Here is a 22,484-nt window from a genome sequence, read left to right as displayed (position 1 = left end):
CCATTTTTCGGTCTTCCATCCGAAGGTCGGAACTTTCGCTCTCGCGTTGTCCGCGTCGCATTTCCGAGTGCGACAACAAGTCATCATGATAATAATAATAAGGATAGTTCCATATAATCAATCTTACTAATTGATAGAGAGGTGAGAGGAGACAAAGTCAGAGGGTGAATAAATGGTAAATGTTTAGGAGTGCCTTTCATTCATCAAAGGATGAATAAAGACATGTTTAGAGAGACAGTGGAAAAAGTGAAGGACAGGTTAAGTAAGTGAAACCCATCTTCACTTTCTCTTACTGGGCGCACGATTCTAGTTTCCATAGTCACATCGGCTATCCTTAGTTATGTTATGCAAACCTCTCTTCTTTCAAATACGACATGCGAGACTCTAGACAAATGTAACCGAAGCTTCTTATGGGGTAGTTCTTCTGGGAAACATAAAATTCACCTAGTCGTGTAGTATAAGGTGTGTTTTGTAAAGAAGAAAGGAGTTTGGGTTTGGGTTTAAGACATATGAAGGATCAAAATTTAGCTCTCCTTATGAAACTTGGGTGGGGCCTCATTCGAAAAAAAGATGACTTGTGGTTAAGGTGATTAGAAATAAGTATAAATATAGGGATGATGTAATCCCACAAATCGATGCCAAATGTTCAAGGTTTAATGTTTGGGCAGGAATAAAAGCCTCCTATAAATTGGTACAATTAGGACTAGAGCGTAATAGTAGAGGCGATGACGTGAGTGGAAATGGGAGAAAAGTGGTGAGTTTTCAGTTAAGTCTACTTATGACGTGATTTCAACATTTGAGTCTACTACGAATTGTTTTGAGAAACTATTGGAAGATTAAAGCCCTGGAGAGATGTAAATCATTATTGGGTCTGGTTTCACAAAATAGCCTCCTTATAAATATATCGCGAAAGAAGCGAGGAATTTGTGATGATGATGCCTATGTTAGTTTGTCATCTTGGGCTAGACGATATTCTCCACGTTCTTTGAGACTGTCAAGATACAAAACGAATGTGGCATAAGATCTTAAACCTTCATGCCTGGTTATAAGTTTTTCCATTTACCTTTGAATGAGTCAGTTCAATGGAATATTCGCTCAGGGGTTAATAATGTGAATATGGATTGGGCGGCGGTGTTTACTATCATCCATTAGTGGCTTTGGAATGCGTGGGGAACGAGCTAATTTTCTGAAGACAACCGACTAATTGGACACAATACCTAGACATGCTATTCTTCAGGCTCTCAAGAACTTCATATAATGCTGATGAATGAGACTATCCCAAGAGTAACGCCTTAGCAGGACGTAGGGTCGGTTTTTGGTTTTTCTTATATATATCCAAAAAAAAAAAATACATATGATCAAAGAAGAGATCTTCCATGGCCGATTGACGAGGCTTTTGTGTTGAAATAATCTCTTCACTTTTGCTGCCTCCCTCTCTTCATCTTCGTAATCGCCCTCTCCTTTACAAGACACTTGAATGACTTATCATTGGACTCTTTTGTAATGGTTTCAGTTTTCCTTAATTAGCTTATGACGGCAAATTAATTAAGATTGAGATCATTTGAATTACCCACATTTCTTGATGCAGAGTTTTAATTCATATGATTTACATTACAAATTTCTATTCTAGCCACATTCTGTGTATAGTCACCCTTACAAATTTAACTGTTCATTGCATTACTATAGATATTATTATATATTTCTAGTTAATATGTTAATGATTCATTAACGGTGGGTGAGTGGACAAACAATATTCATGAAACGTAGAATTAGGCATCCCTTCAGTTGCCACCTTCAGTACTGTATCAATTCGCTCCATAACTATGCATTCGTGCTCCATAATCACCCTTTAATTTTGAATCTAGCTGGTTTGTTGAGCTTGCCTCTGATCGCTTTCTGTTGACCTGTGACTCAATAGACTGTATGTGTCTGGTTCAGAAATGGATACCGAAGGCATCGCAGGCCCGATGATGACTCATCCAATACGTGCTGTGCTTTTTAAAATCCCGCTCAATCACGTAAATACTTCCAATAATAATCATTAAACCCTTTAATTTTCTGTAATTTCATTTAAGGCTTTGTCTGGAGGAACTCACTGTCCAGGCTAGTATACATAGGGCCCTAGTGTGACATTCTAAAGAAAGCTAGAAAATAATTAAGAGATTTCCTTTTTCAAAAGTGAGAGTGTTTAATTTTTCTCTCTTTCTTGAGTTTTATATCATTTTTGGATATCAGAACCAAGGTTTCAGAGTTAACCATGGTACACTTAGCCTTTTTATAATTACAAAGAAAACAGGTGGGGGGGCATAGACACAACAATAAAATAAATACTCCTTGTCCTATCTTTATGGCAAAGAGAGTGGACTTTCACGTCCTAAAATTTTAACGTGATCAACATGCGATATATGTATAAATTCACATTCTCTAGAGCTTCAGTTAAAAAAATTTTTGAATTAATGTAATAAATTTTACTTTTCACATAAATTAAAATATCAAACTTTCTTTTTTTTTTTTTAATTTCTGCAGCACCTCCCCTAAAGGTAAAGTCCTCCGAAATTTCTACACCAAAAAGTTTACATCATATATCCAACAATAGAGCTTTGTTTCTCACAACATCAAGTAATTAACATAAAAAAAATCAAGACCCTAACTATAGTTGATGTGGAGCACTCTAAATCAAACTTCCAAAAGATCCTACATAAGTTTTCAAATTTTACATGAATAAGATGATATTCTCAAAAGTAATCTTCTAATCAATTCAGCAACAAGCTCATCAGAGATCAGCAATGAGTATGAAATCAGCTATGGTATCTGAGGCCAAATAAAATACTTTCCAGTGAATAACGTCCTAACAATAAATAATGAAATATGAATAAAAAGAAAGGTTTGAAATAATATGTAAGTTAAATAGACAACAATTTCCATAAAAAATTAATAAACTTCAAAATAAAATGGCTATATAAAATTTTAAAATAAAATCTTAAATCATTAAACTATCATAACAAATACCACTTGATTTTAAGAAAACACATAAATAATATAAACATTTGTAAACAGTTTACTAAATAAAGACCAATGGGATATAAAATCACCAAATAATCAAATTCATAATTTTAGGGACTTATCAGAACAATAAACAAATGTGAACACACATCCACGAGGGTAAATAATCGAACGCGGCTTATGCTACAAATACAAATGTAGACACACAATCCACGAGAATAAGTAACCAAACGCAGCCAAAACCACAAAACAAATGTGGACACACAGTCCACGAGGGTAATGTTAACCAAACGTGGCTTGGAGCCACGAAATCAAACGTGAGTACGATGCTCACGATTAACTATCCCTCCGTTCCACGTGCGTTGGCCATTGCACGAGGCTAGCACCTCCTATAAACACCCTACTAACTAGATGTACCATGGCGCACCAAGGGTTAACGGAACTGCCGTTAGCAACCAGTGTTCTGTATAAAGTCCCCTTGAAATTCATTTTCAAACATACAAGAAAATCATCACTTTTAAAATAAACTTTTCTCTTCTCAATATCAAACTTTCATGAACTGTTTAAAATATCAATCCTTTAAAATATGAAGATTCACAACTAACATTCCATAAATTTCTTCACCCATTTTCATGATTGTCTATTGAACAAAAGAGTACTAGAATTTATAAATGCATTTCTGCCAATCTTATAAGTATAAATCATAATAACTTCAAGAGCTAAAAAACTTAATCAACAACATTAATCATTGCTAGAGTGGCATATATTAATGACTTTAAATTATTGAAAATAATAGTTGATAAAAGAAAATTTTTAAATACATAATTGATTGGGACGTTATCCACTTACCTGTAATACATTCAAAGCTCAAACTCACTTCTTATACTCCAATCGAGCTGCCCATCTTACAAACACCTTATAAAACATAATAAGATCTTAATATACTTTACTTTTGAATCAACAATTTCCTTTCCAAGAGAGCCTACTCAACCAAAATTAACTATAATAACTTTGAAGTTTTTAGACCACAATTCACACATAAAAGTTTATTCAAAACACTCAAGCCAAAGTTAACTACTCACTTAAAATTTAATCGCTTCCTAAGCTTTATGCCCTACATCTAATGTGTAACATTCTAAACTATACAATAGAACTTTGTAATCTTTAATTCTCTTGCCCAACAATTTCCAACATCCAAATATAACTTCCGAAACATTAACATATCTTATATATTATCCGCCATAAAATCTTTAAGAATTCAAAACTCAAATTAGACCCCAATAACTTCTTAAATATATTCCTTCAAAAAAAAATCAATTTATTTTTTATAATAAATAATGCCAAAACCAATAACAATGTTATGGATGCATATTCAAAAAAAATTCTCCATTTTATCAAACATCTCATATGCATCAAACTTCAAACAAATACCAAGCCTCTTGCTTAATTTCCTTTCCAAAATTTCCCCATATTAATATTTAGATTAATTATGCTTCGTAAGTTTCATTCTTTTAACCAAATCAAAATAAGCTAGTTAAAATTCAAATCTAGACTACTTCATTTAGCTCCAATAATCTAAAAATTTCAACTTGTCCAAATCCCTCCTTCTCTATTTGAGCATACCAGCACAGCATAACAGAATAAAAGAAACAAAAATATCATAATCTTCATCATTGAATTACACGCACAAAGACAACAAACAAGAAGGGAGAAGCTCATACGCACTTGAAACAGAGGAAGACGATGAATGAGGGACTCGATGGCAATACCAACAACAGTGCATGGATAGAAGAAAGGATCAGCTCTACCCCACGCAATCGATGCCGGTGAGGAAAAGAGGAACGGTCTTTGATCTGCTACAGCGGTCAGGGAAGAAGAGCAGAAGGAGACGGCAGAAAAACCTGAACGAAGTGAAGCATAGTAGAGGAAGGTGGTGGCAAGTCGAATCCTTGCCACCCACGCCGGTGACACTAAGAACAGAGGAGGGAGAAGGATCCGACACCCACCGTCAACAAGGGCAGTTTCTTAGCTGACACAATAGGGGAGAAGGCCGATAATCACTTCGTCGGGACAACTTGTAGCGGCGGAAGATGACACACCACTCACCAGCGAAGGAGGAAAGCCAAGCAAGGAGGAGAATGAAGGCTCAAATCTGGATCTCACTCTCTCTCGCGTCTCTATCCGCTATTTCTGATTCTGACGGACTAATGAAAAACGAAAAGAAAATGGTCCAGGAAAGAGAAAAAATCTGATTGCTTTTGAGGTCAAAATAGTAAATTTGCAAAGCTGAAACCGACATATAAAAAAAAAATCTTTTTTTTTTTGAAAGAGTAATCTCACCTTGTAGACCTTGTACCTGATGCGTATTAGAAATTTTACCAAACCAACATTCTTTCCTAATAAAAATAACTTTTTTAAATTAATATAAATATAATTAAAAATATTATTTCATATTTAATTTTATTAAAAATTTTAAATTATTACAGTGACCGTTTTGATTATATTTATAAAACACTTTAATTTTTATTATATTTATTTTTATTTTTTATCTTATTAAATATTGAGAAAATTATTAAAAATTATAGTATTTTATTTTTAAAGTATGTATATTTAGTAGGATTAAAATTGAAATTTTATTAAATTTTAAAAAAAAATAATGAAATTTAATATTTTTATTTATTTTGATAAAAATAATTAAAAGTACTAACTTTTAAATAAGATCAGGAGCAGATATTAAAGGTGTGGCCCAGGGCAACTTTAATAATAGCAACTTCTGCGGCCAACTTTTATATGGATCGGGCTTCATAATGACCCGAGCCCTTATGGGCTAAAATTATCAGGGTGTGGCCCTAACTCTAACTTCATTTCAGTGTCTTTTCTTGGTTGGAACAAGAAAAGGAACCAAATTATGTCACGATGTAAGTTAATTGGTAAATCAGCGTAGAAACCTCCAGCCAATGGTTGCCAAATATCGACATTAAGATCAGCAGGCTCATTAGATTTTTGGGTTGCTGCTGCTGAAATCTCATGACCACCCCAAAGTGTTGATCCATTATCCAGTGACATTCTAAAATCTACGAGAGGTTGAATGCTCTTGCAATCAAATTCTGCAAGTGATCTCAAGATCGAAATGCCAGGAACAATAATGTTGCTCCTAATAATCTCATCTTTCTGTAATGTCACTTGTGTCAATAATGACCAGCGTGTCATGCCATTGGGAACTCTTGTAAATCCATCACCTGTACGGCTGCAACATTCCTCTTCTGTTCATATCACCTCTTCAATCTCCAACGCCCTCCATTTTGCACCATCAGAAATATGATAATCTGTAACTTCCTCTGTTATTATCTTCTGATCTTCAAGCCCCAATATGTCTCTTGGTGCGACGGTCGGATCATTCATGTTTATATCCTTAGGCTGCTCAACTGTGTGATGTTCATGAGAAGAGATATAGTCGTAGTGTTTGTTGAAACTGCCAAACTCAATGGGAAGATCTAACCAACGAATTGGAGTGACGAAGGGAAGTAAAGACGAAAAGTTCAACTTTGCATTGTCCATGCACTGATCTGGCCACGATGATATCTCCCTGAATGATACAGAGACAAGCTTAATCCGAAACCCGGAGAAAGTATTGGCGTGGCTAGAGATGAAGAGCTTCACAGTGAATTTATGGAATGACAAGTTAATCAGATCCAGAAAATTGTAGGTAGCCACTAGACCTGAGCTTGTCTCCTTAATATTGCCGCCAATGTTTATGAGTCTAATCTTTTTGCAGTCTCCAATGGACAAATGGGAAAGCTTGCTCAGGATACTTGAAGATTGAATCTGAGCCAAATTCCCACATTCGTCAAGATATATCATTCTGATATTGGGGACATGAGAGAGATCTGGAAGATCAATGAGATGTTTCGAGCCTATTAGATTCATTAATTGTAAATTTGGGAAATGCTGAAATGAGAAAGAAAATAAATAAATCAGAAAATTAAATCTACAGTTTAATCATCAAGTTACTCTCTCATGAGAAAGGAGAGACTGTAAAAGATGTTAATTAGTTAATGAAATGTAACAAGAGACACAATCACGCACACATGTACAAATAGTAAACGGATGATGTCAAAACTTGACAAGCAATATTTTTAAATTTTTAAATATACACACAACAGATGCACTTATACATATCCTATTGAAAGTAATCTTATTTGAGCTCGGATCATGCGCTAAATGTGGCTAGGAACCTTTAATTTTTTTTAATGGAATTCAGCATTGCTTTATCACATTGTATCCCTTTCATTAGACCTAGTTCCATTGATTTCAAATATATATATATATATATATATAAATATATTCACTGTTAGTCAGTTATTTAACTAACAAAAAGTGGTAACCAATTAGTAATACTTTCTCAAGTTTTGTATCATGTGCGTGCAAAACCAAATATAATAAACTTTATATTATATATATATATATATATCAACCTTTAATATGTTACATTTTTATTAGAGATATAAAATACCAATCATTAAGGGAGTTATCTACATAATTTGAAAGTTTAGGAGTTTATTGTCAAATATTAAACGGTTAAGAAAAATGTTTGTACGAAACCTAAGAGAGAACTTATATATGGAAAGTGTAAGATTTTTTTATTAATGAAAAAATTAGTCTCATACAAATATTTAATAATTAATCATTTCTAGTTATTATAGCATATGAACTTCGAGAAAAATGGCCCTCCGGAATTAATTATATTGGGAGAATGACAAGTAAGGCCATCTCAAGGAACTTTATCCCAACAAGCTAAGAATCCATAAGTTCTAAGGGAAACCCTAACAAAAAAAAATATAAATTAGGATTCAGATTTTAACAACAATATATACTTATTTTTACAAGATAATATTCAATAAAAAATTTGTGAGCCTTTATTGGGATAAGATCCTTTCAGAGGGCCTTAAGTGTCATTCTCCCTTAATTGTTTGAAGGATATTTGTTACACCAGATATCATTTACAACTGAATAACAATTATATATATAGTCACAAATAACAATTCTATATATAAAGATATAAAATGCAATACATGCCTGATCTCCATCCCAAAGTTGTTGCAGATGATTTTGAGGCATTTCTAGTTCTAGAAGATTGTCTGCACAAAAGCTCAACGGTACAGATGGCAGAGGATATTCTTCCCAAAAGAGACACCTTAACTCTTCTGGAAGATTCTCTAGACCCTCAAAAATATACACTTTTGGAGGCTCTTTTAAATCAGATTTGTAAAATTTCAGAAATTTCAATTCATACATCTTTTGGAAGGCATCAGGTGGCAATATAATCCTTTTTGTCCTGCTCATGTCCAAAGATATGTACCGAATGGTCCCACATCCCTAGTCAGAAAATTAAGGAAAGCAATTATAACTATTATTGTTATATGAAATATTACTAATTGAAAGGATCAAAAGATAATTAAATCTATTTCTCTTTTTAGAAGTCTAAATGAGTATAATGCTATTGTGTACTATCATAAGTCTCATATCAAGGATTCTCACAAGTAGAGTAAAATTTATAAGTATGAGGGGCTTTCACCCCTAATATAGGCTAGCTAGTTTTTTTGGGACGAGATCTTCTTTCAAACTTATACTCATAACATTAGCATTTTTATTGATAGTCAGTGTCATAAAAAGAGCTATCCACAAAGAGTTTTAATTAGCAGGAGGCTGAGCAAAGTGCCGTGGCCCCGGGAAGATTTTGGGAACTTTGGCTCTTGAATGGGGTAATAATGTCATGAGTCCCACATTAGTGATCATCATAAGTGGAGTGGGGTTTATAAAAATATGAAGGGCTTTCCCTCCTAATATGCTAGTGTTTTTGAATGAGTTCTTTCTTTAAACTTATATTTATGATATTGGTATTTTCATTGAAGTCAATGTCATGGAAAAGGGCTACTCTCGAATAGTTACATCTTGACTGACAGAAAGTCAAGTAAAGTGTTGTGGCCATGAAAGTCATCTCTTGTACAGGATAGTAATGTCATGAGTCCCACATTTGTGATTCTTACAAGTGAAGTGAGGTTTATAAGTACAAAAGGCTCTTTCCCTCAAAGGATAAGCTCTCTCTTTAAATTTTTGCTCATGACATGTACCTTAACAACCTTAAAAGCATGCTTTAGACAGGTACATATAATTGGGAAAATTTGAAATCAAAGAAGGACGAAATTAAGAGCAAATTGATGAATCAGTACCTTGTTATTGATGAAGAAATGATAAATATCCCTGTGCCTCCATAGTCGAACGGGTTTTTCAGGATCAATGAGCAATTGTTGTCTAGAAATTTCAAGGCTCGTTTCTCTTACAAGATCATGCATCTTAATCTCATCAGATTTATCAATGGAAATGAGAGATAGGTCTTTGAGAACAATGATATCAATATATGCAGAGGAGTCGTAGAAATCTACAATGAAGTTCAAAGATATCTTACTTGCCTCCCTCAATAAATATGCTAAATCGTGAAATATATTCTTCTGGTTCACATCAAGTCTATCAAAACTCAATTTGAGCACATTAAAAACGTCTTTGTGTGGAGCTTGTTTTAATTTTTCCAGCGCACTTTCCCACTCTTGTTTTGTTCTACCATACAGAAATCCACCCAACACTACAAGAGCTAAGGGGTTTCCATGACAATAATCCACTACCCACTTTGATAACTCCAAATAGCTTCCAAATGGCTCGTTTTGCTTAAACGCTTTTAAACTGAACAAATGTAAGGCGTCATTGAATTCTAATTCTTGAACATGATATGTTGAAGATGCAGAAGCATTTTTTAGCACTTGCGTGTCTCTTGATGTAATAATAACTCTACTTACTTCTCCAAACCAATCACACAATATGGCTAAATCTTCAGCTGTTATTAAATTATCAACATCATCAAGGATCAAAAGAATCTTTTTGCGTCCAAGACTATGTTTCACAAAAGTGGATTTCATGTTGTAGATGTGAATGTCATCGCCTTTTAATAAGTCTTTAAGGCATTTTTCCCGTAACCTGTCGAGTCCATTCCGTTGTAGTTGTTCCCTTACATTTTCAACAAAGGAGAAAGCTTCAAAATGCGCTTTCAACTTGTGAAATGCAACTTTAGCAAGGGTGGTCTTACCTATACCACCCATGCCCCAAATTCCCACCATGCGGGTCTCAATCAATAGTTCTTCAATTTTCCAAGTTGAGGATTAATGCCTACTAGTCCTTCAAGGTCACATAACGACATGCTATTCAATTTGCTCAATATATCTTTGACAATTTTTTCGATGAATTCTGGCTCAGTGCTAGCACAAACGCATATTAAAAGTAAGCATAATCAATAGACAATAAAATAAAGGATTAAATGACATATTTGTAAATAAACTATAAATCTAAAAATATCTGGAACCTTAAACTCATTTTTTATGCAATATTTTTCTTCAACTTTTAAAAATGATGTAATAAAAAAATTATAGAATATAACCTCAAAAATTATATTTCTCGATCATTTTCTATATTTTTTGGATCTTTGTCTATAATTTGGGTCTTTATCTATAATTTTGTTGGTAAAAATTTTATAGTAATATTTTGTAGGGTACTTATTTATAATTTCTATGTCATTTTCTAAATCATAATATAAAGTATCTTCTAAAAACTTTGTCTATTCAAAATATAAGATATTAAATAAATTTTATATTTATTTGGGTTAAAGTGTAAATTTATCTTTAAATTTTTTTTAAAAGTGTAATTGATATTCTAAAATATTTAAAAGCACAGCATTATCTAACGTTTCTCAAAACGATACAATTTAGCCCCAGACTAACGGATTGATTTTTGACCGTCACTTTGACTTTTATATGTCACATGGCATATATTTTAGAAATTAAAAAATAAAAAAACACATGGCATTCATCATTCCCATTCTTCTCTCATTCCCCGTTTGTATACCCATCACTCCAATCTTCGACGCTGCTGATGAAATGGTAGAGAGGTTATCCTCTCCCTCTCTCTAACTTTGCTGGTAGGGGAAGAATATCAAATTTGGAGCAATTGAAGAAGAGCTGTCGCAATGAAGTTGGTTGTGGGATGGCGAGACGATGTGGCTGTGGACAACGCGACTGTGGGAGACGGAGAGCACGGATCTGGAGTCGAAGAAATCAGCTACAGCGTTTCAGCGGAGCGAAACTCGGTGAGATCGGAGAGGATAACAAAATTGGTGCTAGAGCCAAAAAGTAGATGGTTAGGCCAAGCTAAAACCATATTCTAGTAACCGACCAAGATAAAGTCATTTTCTGGGCTGTCGATTATTGATTATAGATCTGAGTTGTCAATTTGCAATGAAATGGGGGTGCTTTGTTTTTGTATCTTTGTAGATCTGGCCATTGATTCTAGAAACCGGCCAAGCTAAAGCCATATTCATCAGTTCATGGACGATCAGAAGATGAAGATGGGGATGAAGCTCAAAATGGGTTTCTTGCAATTAGATTGTAACTGGTATGCATTTAGATTTTGTTGATTCTTCTTGTATTCACGGGTTTGGGTTTATGTGTTATATTTACACCTGAGAGGATGCAAACCTTCATCATTTGTTTTCCCTGCAAATCGTGAAGAAGAAGAAGAAGGGAACAAGAGATTTGATTGGTGGAGGAAGGAGATTAAGATGATGTGGTGTGTTGTTTGAAAAGTCAAAAGAGTGAAGAAAACGGATAAAAATGCATGGTGGCAGCACTGTGTGGGACCCACTTGATGAAGCTAACACCGATTGCTCTTCAGTTAAGTTGGGGCGAAATTTTACCATTTTTAAGCAATATTATATCTTTAAATATTTTAAGATATCAATTGTATCTCTAAAAAACCTTAGTGGGCAAATTTATATTTTAACTCTATTTGATTTTCAACTATATCCCTTCTTTATTTATTATTTTTTTTAAAAAAGTATGTATTAAAATTTTAATTACTATTATTGAAACTTTTATATAAAGTATTTAATAAAGATATAAATAAAAAATATAAAATTTTTTAAGAATTCAAGATTTTAATTAAAATTAATTAATTATAACTTATATTGTAATTTACATAGAGTATTAAAGTTAGCTAAGTAGTTTTTTTAATTATAAGGCATCTGATATTATCATTTTTAAATGCTAAAGAAAAAAATTACATCACAAAGAAGCTTACAATAACCCATAAAAAATTTAGCAAAAACCATTTTGATGATACCCATAGTTTCTCTTAATTTTTAATTTGGTACCTCTATTTTTTTTTTTTTTTACTTTTTATTCACTCCTTCAACTTTCCACTGTTAAAGGCGTTAGCCCCTGTATTGCAAAATTGCTTAAGGGACGAACGGCAGAGAGAGGACGTTAAACCAAACTCAAGCTTCTCCGCACTGCGGTCTCTCCTCCTCCTCCTTTTTCCCACTCGGCCTTCGTGCTCTAACTCAAGCTTCTCTGCAATGTTGAGAACCTATATCAATAAAACAGAGACACCATGCATCAAAAGCTTTGCATCTTTATAAACATATACACACCTTTTTCTTGGTGCAGCATTGTTATCAAAGCTAAGTGAACAAGCTGTGAACCAGATATTTTGTTGCATTCTGCATTTAACCCTTGCTACAGGCCAAGCATCTAAGCCAAAGTCAACTGAGAGTGTCTATGCAAATGTGAGTCAAAATAAGATACAAAATTGGTTAAGGGAAAAAAGAAATGTTGGTTATCTTTGTTGGAAGATGAAGAAGAGAGATCAAGTGAGGAAGCCTCCCAAAGACACGCATAATGATGCACTGAACTTGATGTCCTCAATCTTCGAATCGTCCCTCTTGTTTCAATAACCTCAACTCTCTCCCCTTCACCTCTTGTAATTCTTTCTGAGTGTGATGGAGCTCCTCTTTCAGTGACTGGATGCAGTGAGACATGGCTTTCTTCAGGCTCTGTTTTTCTTCTTGGATCTCAGCCTTCAATTTGGCTTCCCTGTACTGAACACTCCTAGTCTCATTTTAGGCTGCTTGCATCTAGTCAGCTAAGATGAAATGAAGGTGAATGAAGGAGCAGGGAGATAGAAAGAAAATGAGGGAGGGGATGAGTAAGAACCCATTGAAACTTGGGAGCATAGAGTTGCCCATCTCATGATTGTAGATTGCCCGGTTGCATGAACGAAGGTCCCGAATCGCCCTATCTCTAGTCGCACACGAGCCCTCCCCCTTTCAGACTTTCTGGTTTAACGTCATCTTGTCCTCGGTTCACCCTCAGGATATTTTCCAATTACAAAGGGCTAACATCTTTAACGGAGGAAACAAAAAGAGAAAAAAGTAGAGGTACCAAATTAAAGAGGGAAATTATAGGTACCAACAAAATGGTTTTCCCAAAAATTTATAACTACATTAATGTCGGTGATTGCTGGTCCAAAAGTCAAACCAAAAAATTCTAATCCTTCAAAAAGAAACTAAAAATTAAAAAACGAGAACAATTTTTTAATGTTTCCTTACTTTTTATTCTGCCAAATTAATTAAAGAAAAGTTAGAGAACATTACGTTTTCATTAAGAATAATTATGTTAATAAAATAAATCATTCGTAATTTCATCCTTCATTTTACCACTTTAGATATGTTTTTTAGGATAATAATTTAAACAGGTTTTTTTTTTCTAAAACTTGTTCTAATTTTTTTTTGTACGACATTGTTTTAAGAATATAAAAATAGAAAACACAATCAACTAAACTCGAAATCTCTCCAGGTTTGATTTTTAATTTAGGAATTCCTTTCATATATTCCTTTTAGTTTTAGTTTCCAAATAAAAGTACACTCATTCCTTACACTTTTTGGCCAATGCTTAATTCCTTCCATTGTCAAATAAAAATCATGGTCCTTTCATGATATTTTAATAATTCGAGATCTTCAATTCTTGTTAATTACTTCACAAGGTCGGTCGTTATAAAAATAATTTAAGAAAATTATATATATATATATATATATATCATTTAAATATATCAATAAAAGATGTGTGCAATGCATATTACATTGATATATATATATATATATATATGGGGCAAAATTTGGAAATGCATCGGATTCTTTTTTGGATGTGAGTACAGATTTATATACACAGGTTTTTTCTTCAATTGAGTATCCGGCATTATAGGCCTAACTCACTTTGAGCTCAGGAGATTTTAATAGAGCTTAGATTAATTCGGATCAAAGTGACTGGGAACTCTTTCAAGTTCCAATGAAAGATCAACCACCAGCCTTTCACAATTCTTTATAAGTAGGGTATGATATTCTGATCTTGTATATGAGAGAAAGTGTTTCTAATGACGATGCTTTTAAGTAATAGGAGAAAATTGAGAAATTTCTTTTCCTTTTAAATTATATTAATTATATTAATTATTCAGGAAAAACTTATATATTTAGCATAATATATTTAAGGTAATTGTTTCTAATTAAATTAAGATATGTGGATCTTTTATAAAGTATTTATTCCATAACTAACTCTTTCTAATTTATTACTATTTTTAATACATTGAAATCACTTGCTTTGATTTGATTGGATAAGAGTATATTAAGCATATAAAATTAAGTATATAAGTCTTGTTCTAATCAAATCATAACAAGTGGATCTGAATGTATTAATAAAATTAATAACAAGTATTCATTATAAAATAAATAATCTATAAAAGATCTACATATTTTGATTTAATTAGAAACAATCACACCAATTATATAACACTGAATATATGAGTTTTCCAACACATCCCATAGCTGCATGCTGCATTCAATTAATGACTAGTCTCCCTGAATTTTTTAAGTACAAAAAATCTCCATTTTATTTTGCAGACAGGGAATGATGAATCGGACCCTTATTTACAAGTCTTGTCTATAATTATTTTTTTTCCCTTGAGGAAAAGTCAATTCATTAACCAACAAGTCAAGGGGTTACATGCATATAACACTGAATAAATGACCATAAGAAACCAATAAGAGAACGTACGTACAGTGACTTGCAACAACAGATTGAAACAAAGAGAACATGCGAGAACTCATTAATCAAGGAAGAGACCGAGGATCGTTCAGTCGTTATGACAGTGGTCATCGTTTGCATCTGGTAGCGGTGGCCATCGGGAACAGGAGTATAAGATTCTTGATCTGGCGACACTGTGAGAGAACAGAAGCACTAAAACCAAAGCAAGTTTCCATATAAGCTTCTTAAGGTTACCCATCTTCACTGACATTGAAGCACAAGCTAATTTCAAGCCCCGTGTGTGTGCGCGCGTGTTGTGTGACTTGAGGTTAGGTGCTGTATGCTATATGTACAGATAGACAGATCATGTGTTTGTTAGAACTAATAAATTATATGTACCCTAATAATCTTCGTCAATGTATATAGCATTATCTTTTTGACTTTTGAGCCTTCTCCTATATATATATATATATATTCATATATAATTAGACAGATTTTTCCTATGTTGTGGTGGAAGCTTAATCCTTCTAGAAAAGATTAGATGGATTAAAATCCTTCCTTCCTCTAATTCAAAATATAAAATATAAAATATAAGGTAAATGAGCAAACTGGCATTTAAACTTACGGTTCAATAACGCCATAGATTCTAAACTTATTTATTATGTAAATTATTTTCTTAACTTTTGAAAATGATGCAATTTTTTGTTGTCATTAACTAAAGTTAATTTTCTTTGTTAGTTAACTAAAAAATGATTAAAAAATAACCTTAAAAATTACAGAAAATGATCAAAAATTTTTTTATCATTTTCTATAATGTTGATGTTATTTTTTGTAATTGTTGGGTCCTTTATTATAATTTTTTTAGTTTTTTTATTATTTTCTAATTAACTAACAATCAAAATTAATTTTTGTTACAGATTGCATCATTTCAAAAATTGAGAAAATAATTTGCATAATAAATGAGTTCAAGATTTATGGTATAATTTGCTCATCTCTCCGTACACACACACACACACACACGAGATTTTCTATTGGTTAATATTGGTTCAAAATGCAGACGATTTTATGAAAATAAAATTAACGGAATTAAATTCTTCTTTTACACGTATGTCTATATTAATTGTACAGTAGAGAGGTTATATACAAAAATATTTAAAATAATTTATTTTAAATGAACTGTAATTTTAGATAGTGATAATATTTTACTATTTTGACAATACAAATAACTTTTAATTACTTTTCTTAATTTTTGTAAAGTAGTTAGAAGTGTTCTATATTTTGCATTGGGAGGAATAATATTCAAAAAGCAGAGTTGTTGGCCGTTTGGGAAAGTTAATAAAAATTTAAACATTGACACTTATTGGAATAAAAATATATTTTAAAATTTAAATTTAAATTAACATTATGCCATCAAAGTATTTAAACAATTTTAATATCCTTCACATTCCAACAACGATATTATCATGATCAAATCAAAGCCAATGTAAATGTGACTTATATATATTTTATCATACATACATTGGTATTGATGATAAATTACATTTTTGCCTAAACAATATATCTATTCATTTGATCATAGAAAATAACATAGGCTGATATTATATGATATTAACCTATGTTTAGAAAAGCTTTCCATTATTTCATGTAGTAGAAGAGACTTAATGAACTAGATAGCCTTTCCTCATGTAATATTGTTTGTACCTATTTTGAACATTTAAAACTACTCTTCTTAAATATCAAGAAAAAGGTTGGGGGAAAAAATTCAACATGTAACTCTAAAAACCCATTAAAACATCAAAGGAAAAAGTTTCTCCTATAATTAATTAGCTAGCCAGGAGCTAGAGGCAAATTTCATCACTTACCTAGACGGCAAACATTGACAATATGACATTAAACACAGGTACATTTAAAAACATACTTTTCATATTGAATAGTGTGTGGGTGTGGGTGTGGGTGTGAATGAATAATATGATATTGTTCATGTTTTAGAGAAGGGGATATAAAATGCATTGCTACTAGAAAGTGGATAGTATGAACACAATATTTTTCAGTGATATTGATTCCATGCAAACATCTAGGAAAAAGAGATTGGTTAATAGTATAAAAATGTGTGTAGCCACGTTGAGAATATTTTAGGAAAGTGTTGTTAAGAAATGAAATTTATAAAGTAATAAGTCGGTAAAAAGTAAAATTAAAGCAAAATGCGAAAAGACTGTGTGAAAGATATGAAGAGTTGACTTTGCGCTTCATCAAATTGCCATGTTTGTGATTATGATAATCCGAAACGACTACGTCGAAAGTCAAATTCTGTCACCTACAATGCCCATCTTTTTGACTATAGCTCGAGCTTTGATTTGTCTTCGTTTTGGATTTTATCAATCAATTTTTTTTTTACATGCATTAACACGAGTTGGATTAAATTAATTGGTCCCTGCAAATAATATCGTGATAGGAATTAAAAAAAAATGTTCTTTATAAAGTTTACAATCAATACAACAATAATACGCTGTTGGCAATTAAATTGTCTGTTTTTAATTTGCAACATGTCATCTTACCTCGCGATTTTACATTGAAAAAGTATACATAAGACCCATATACGTATTACTGATTTCAAAAAAAATTAAAAAATTGGGAAAAAAACCATAACTATTGCTTGAGCTTTTCAAAATTGTACTGGGAATTTTTAATGTTGTCATTTGTAATTTTAAAATTTAGAAAAATATAATGATCTAACGTAACCCAAAAGAATTGTTAACCAAGAGCACTAGCTTATTTCAAATAGGCGCGAACATTTTGAGTATGAGTCTTGTAAAAAGTGAAAATTACTGCTAATATAAACCATATGGTGAGGAATTAGGCGAAACTCAGCACGACTTTTAAAATTTGGTTTGCATACTAAACATAAAAAGCTTGAATTACACACACATACGAGACCATTGTACAACGAATCCTTCAAAATATATAGTGCAAAAAGAAAAAAAAACACACACACACACACACACTCTATAAGTTTTAAGAGATGAGTCGGTGGACACAAGGAGAAAGTAACATTTAATCAAGTTAAAATGGAAAGTGGCATCACCTATCCACTTATTCCTTTATCTAATAATTCTTAAAGACACACTTAGAAATAATTAAGGTAATTAAAGCCGAAGTAATTAAATGAGAGAAATAAAGGAAATGGACGGTGGAAATCTTTTATTGAAAGATAATCCTTAATTTTCAATTTTCTTATGCCAATGTCTAATCCCTCTTCTTCTTCATTCTAATTTAATTTAATGCCAATCCAATCTGTTCTCCCTTCCTCTAATTTCGTTCAGCATTGCCACCTATTGCTATTCAACCAAAGCTAATGTAACTTGGTGACATATAATCCCATTCCTTTTTTACTTAGTCTCTAATTTTGACATTCAATTCCCACTAATTCTTAGTTTAATATTATTTTAAAAATTTCTCATAAGTGAGAAATAGGTCTCTTTAACTTTATCTCACGTCGGCTTAGATCTTTTTCTTCTCACATATATGGTAAATTCAAATTTAACATCTTTTCGACCTCTCCTTTCTAAAATATTATTTTGATACCCAAAGTGTATAACTAGGACCAATTTGCTATGATTAGGATTCCCTCTAATTCACCGAATGATAACTTAGGGTTTTACTTGGTTAAAACTAATCATCTTTACAATTTAGTCTCTACTTTTGGTTCATTGATTTTCTTTTTCTTTAATCTTCTTTTGTACTCTTAGGCATCTCAAGAATTCCTTGATTGTTGGGATTTCTCTTTTCTATTTCACTTACCTTGAGTACATACCAAACCCCTCTTTTAGATTTTATACAATTTGAAAAAATAACCTACTAAATAAAATTTCTTGCTAATTATGTCCAAAAGCATCCACGTCTAACTTCTGAATGTTACGTCTATTGTATTATTTAGATCAAATTTAGACCGTCCAAATTTATTATTTAATTATAAGAGTGTTATTGAAATGTGAAAATTTAAGAATAAAAAAAATCTAAGGGCCTATTTTTTCTGTTTTTAAAAACTGTTTTTTGCTTTTTAAAACAAAAAAATTTAAAAATTTGTTTGTATAAGTATTTTTCATTTAGTTGTTTTCAAAACTGTTTTCAATTTTAAAAAAAAAAAAAAAAAAACAACTTTAAGTTATTTTTGTTTATTTTTCTTGTTTTAAAATCCACTACATTAGTTTATTAAAAATTATAGTTACCCTGACCAATTTCTATTATTAATCACTACCATTAACTGCATATAACCATTATTATCAGTTCATTTTTTAATTTTAATTTTTTTTTGTTTTCATACCTAATCAGATTTTCATTTTGTATTACAAAACAATTTTTAAAAACAAAAAATGAGAATAGAAACCAAACATGCCCTAAATTGTTAAAACTTAATCTAAACTTTTCAAATTATGGATAAGGAGAGAGAAATAGAGTGAAGCGAAAAAAAAAAAAAATCAGAATGAATGTGTGACAAGTTATTTAGTTAATACCCGATCCCGAACATTTGGATTCGTACGCCCTTGGTTGCCTCATCAGTTTTTTTTTTTTTTTTGCCCCCACCTCATCAAACCAATAAAAGTCAGATTGAAAGAGTAACTAACTAGGTAATTCAATTGCTCATGTCAAATGTGGAAGAATATATGTGAAAGCTGACTTTATGGTCATCTATTTGCAATATGAATATGAGAATCCAAAACACATCGAAAGTCAAATTTTGTCTCCTCTATTAATAATGTTATAACGAGGTCGAGCTTCATTGTTTTGAATTTTCTCCATTCCATGTTGCAGACAGAATAGACTTAATTTGTTTAACGCGAAGCATGCTCCTTGTGATAATTTGATTACTGCTTTTTAATTTCAACAAGGTAAGTGATATTTACTCACAATCTTAAGATAATCGATGAGGCTATAAAAAAGAGCTTTGCTTTGGACAGAAAAAACATATCTCCTCAACAATGAATCAACAAAAAATTTCATTCTTCCCAGCAATTTATCTTACTCTCTTGGTTTCTTTTTCACTATGCTCTTGCTTGCTCACTTCAGGACTTTCTGCAACTGAAGCTCTTCTCAAATGGAAACAAAGTCTCCCAAACCAACCAATCTTGGATTCATGGGTCTCTCCATCACCTCACAGCAGCATCAGTGCAGATCAATCCCCATGTTCATGGCATGGAATCAAGTGTGATTATTCTGGAAGTGTGGTTGAACTTGACTTGAGTCACACTGGTCTTCAAGGTACTCTTGAAAACTTGGACTTCTCAGCCTTTCCAAATCTTCTCCTTTTTAATCTCAAATTCAATCAACTGACTGGTCCCATACCAGAAACCATTGGGTTGCTCTCAAAACTCCAATTCCTTGATCTTAATCGTAATCATCTCAATGGCACTATACCTCTTTCTCTTGCTAATCTTACTCAACTCTATGAGCTTGACCTTTCATGGAATGAACTAACTGGGATATTAGATCCTCGTCTATTCCCTGATGGAACTGATGATCAACCCAAAATTGGATTGATAGTGATGAAATATCTTTTGCTCCAAGACAACTACCTTGGTGGAAAAATTCCAAATGAAATAGGGAATTTGAAGCACTTGACTATCCTATATCTGGATGCTAATATCTTTTATGGACCTGTTCCTCATTCTTTGGGGAACTGTACAAATCTAACTTCTCTCACATTGTCTGAAAACAAATTTTCAGGCATAATTCCCTCAAGTCTAGGTAGACTAACCAATCTAACTGTGATGCGTTTCCAAGAGAACCATTTTTATGGCCCTTTACCAGAAGGATTTGGAAACATTTCTTTTACTATCATGCTTCTATCTCAAAACAATTTCAGTGGCCAGTTACCATCACAAATATGCAGAGGTGGTAAGCTTGTCAATTTCACTGCAGCTAACAATAGTTTCTCTGGTCCAATTCCCATTAGCCTAAGAAACTGCCCTTCATTGCATAGACTTCGGCTTGAACATAACCAATTGACTGGTTATGTAGATAAGGATTTTGGAGTGTATCCTATTCTTACATTGACATCAGTTTCAATAAGGTGCAAGGTGAGCTTTCTGCAAATTGGGGTGCCAGCAAGAGCTTGCAAGCTCTTATCATGGCTGGAAATTCCATAGGTGGAAATATTCCCAGTGAGATCTTTCAATTAAAACAACTAGGAAAGCTTGACTTGTCTTCAAATCAAATATTTGGTGAGATTCCTCCCTGAATTGGAAATACCTCTAGCTTGTACCTTTTAAATCTGAGCAATAACAATCTTTCAGGGATGATACCAGTGGGAATTGGAAAGCTTTCAAATTTGAATTCATTAGATTTGTCCATGAACAACCTAAGTGGACCGATCCCTCATTAGATAGGGGATCTTTACAGGTTGTTCAATTTGAATTTGAGCAACAATAACTTCTCTGGCAAAGTTCCATACCAAATTGGAAATCTTGAGTTCTTGCAAGAATTTTTGGACTTGAGCTATAATTCACTTTCTGGAGAAATCCCCGTGGATCTTAGCAAACTCAACAGATTGATAAGCTTGAACATGTCTCATAATAATTTTTCAGGTCCTGTCCTTGATTCCATAACAACAATGTTAAGCTTGTCAAGCCTCAATCTCTCTTACAACATGTTAGAAGGTCCTGTACAGGATAGTAGAATTTTCAGTTCTCCTTACATGGTTGATTTGAGTCACAACAAAAAATTATGTGGGAGGATCCAAGGTTTGAAACCTTATAATGTCTCAATTATAAAACCACAAGGTGGAGATGATAACAAAAAGAACATTGCGATCGCTATTTGCACTTCCTTGTTTGGTTCATTGGTTGTTTTGATGGGGACAGCTGGAATTTTCTTTATTCACTGTAAGAGAAACTCAAGAGCTCTAGGACACAACAGTGAAGTCAACAGAAGAAATATGTTCTCAATATGGAATTTTGATGGTAGAATCATGTATAAAGACATAATTGAAGCAACTAACAACTTTGATAAGAAATATTGCATTGGAGAGGGAGCTTTTGGGAAAGTTTACAAACTGATGTTGCCAGGAGAGGATAGAGTATTTGCTATCAAAAAGTTGACATGTGAAGAAGATAGCTTAGACATTGAGAGCATAAAAGCTTTTGAAAGTGAGATCAAAGCATTGATAGAGACTCGCCACCGGAACATTGTGAAGTTGCATGGATTCTGCTTGCAAAGATCACACATTTTTTATTTGCGAGTACATGGAAAGAGGAAACTTAGAGGCTATGCTTAAAAATGATGAGGAAGCATTAGAATTGGACTGGCCAAAAAGGGTTAATATTCTCAAGGGTGTAGCACAAGCTTTATCTTATATGCATCATGATTACAACCCACCAATTATTCATAGAGACATATCAAGCAAAAATGTTTTGTTGTCTTCAGATCTTGAAGCTTGTTTATCTGACTTCGACACAGCAAGGTTCTTGAAGCCTGATTCATCAACATGGACAATATTTGCTGGCATATATGGCTATGCTGCTCCAGGTG

General features: G+C 32.8%; 2 protein-coding genes and 1 long non-coding RNA gene across 5 annotated transcripts; 1 reads left to right on the top strand and 2 right to left on the bottom strand.

Moving 5' to 3' along the window:
• Positions 1 to 2,556: 2,556 nt before the first annotated feature.
• Positions 2,557 to 5,222, bottom strand: LOC129300409 (uncharacterized). 3 transcript variants are annotated; one of them, XR_008590769.1, is made up of 3 exons: positions 4,729 to 5,222; positions 3,853 to 3,918; positions 2,557 to 2,848 (listed from the first exon to the last, which is right to left on the bottom strand). It is a non-coding gene; the product is annotated as an uncharacterized LOC129300409 (long non-coding RNA). The 3 variants fall into 3 exon arrangements; XR_008590770.1 differs by having other exon boundaries at positions 2,557 to 2,811; XR_008590768.1 differs by lacking the exon at positions 3,853 to 3,918 and having other exon boundaries at positions 2,557 to 2,811.
• A 601-nt stretch (positions 5,223 to 5,823) lies between these two features.
• On the bottom strand, positions 5,824 to 10,172 carry LOC129300408 (disease resistance protein RPV1-like). The gene is made up of 4 exons (XM_054938974.1): positions 9,234 to 10,172; positions 8,080 to 8,379; positions 6,280 to 6,951; positions 5,824 to 6,174 (listed from the first exon to the last, which is right to left on the bottom strand). The coding sequence occupies exons 1-4, from the start codon at positions 10,170 to 10,172 to the stop codon at positions 5,824 to 5,826; spliced, it is 2,262 nt and encodes a 753-aa protein (XP_054794949.1).
• A 4,857-nt stretch (positions 10,173 to 15,029) lies between these two features.
• LOC129300406 (MDIS1-interacting receptor like kinase 2-like) lies at positions 15,030 to 22,230 on the top strand. The gene is made up of 3 exons (XM_054938972.1): positions 15,030 to 15,129; positions 20,025 to 21,034; positions 21,340 to 22,230. The coding sequence occupies exons 1-3, from the start codon at positions 15,030 to 15,032 to the stop codon at positions 22,228 to 22,230; spliced, it is 2,001 nt and encodes a 666-aa protein (XP_054794947.1).
• The last annotated feature ends 254 nt before the right edge of the window (positions 22,231 to 22,484 follow it).

This window comes from Prosopis cineraria, unplaced genomic scaffold (genome assembly GCF_029017545.1).
Source record: "Prosopis cineraria cultivar Desert tree isolate PC_DT_omini unplaced genomic scaffold, ASM2901754v1 PC1574, whole genome shotgun sequence".
Lineage (NCBI taxonomy): Eukaryota > Viridiplantae > Streptophyta > Magnoliopsida > Fabales > Fabaceae > Prosopis > Prosopis cineraria.
Note: the sequence above shows the minus strand (reverse complement) of the source record. Positions and strands in the feature narration are given on the sequence as shown.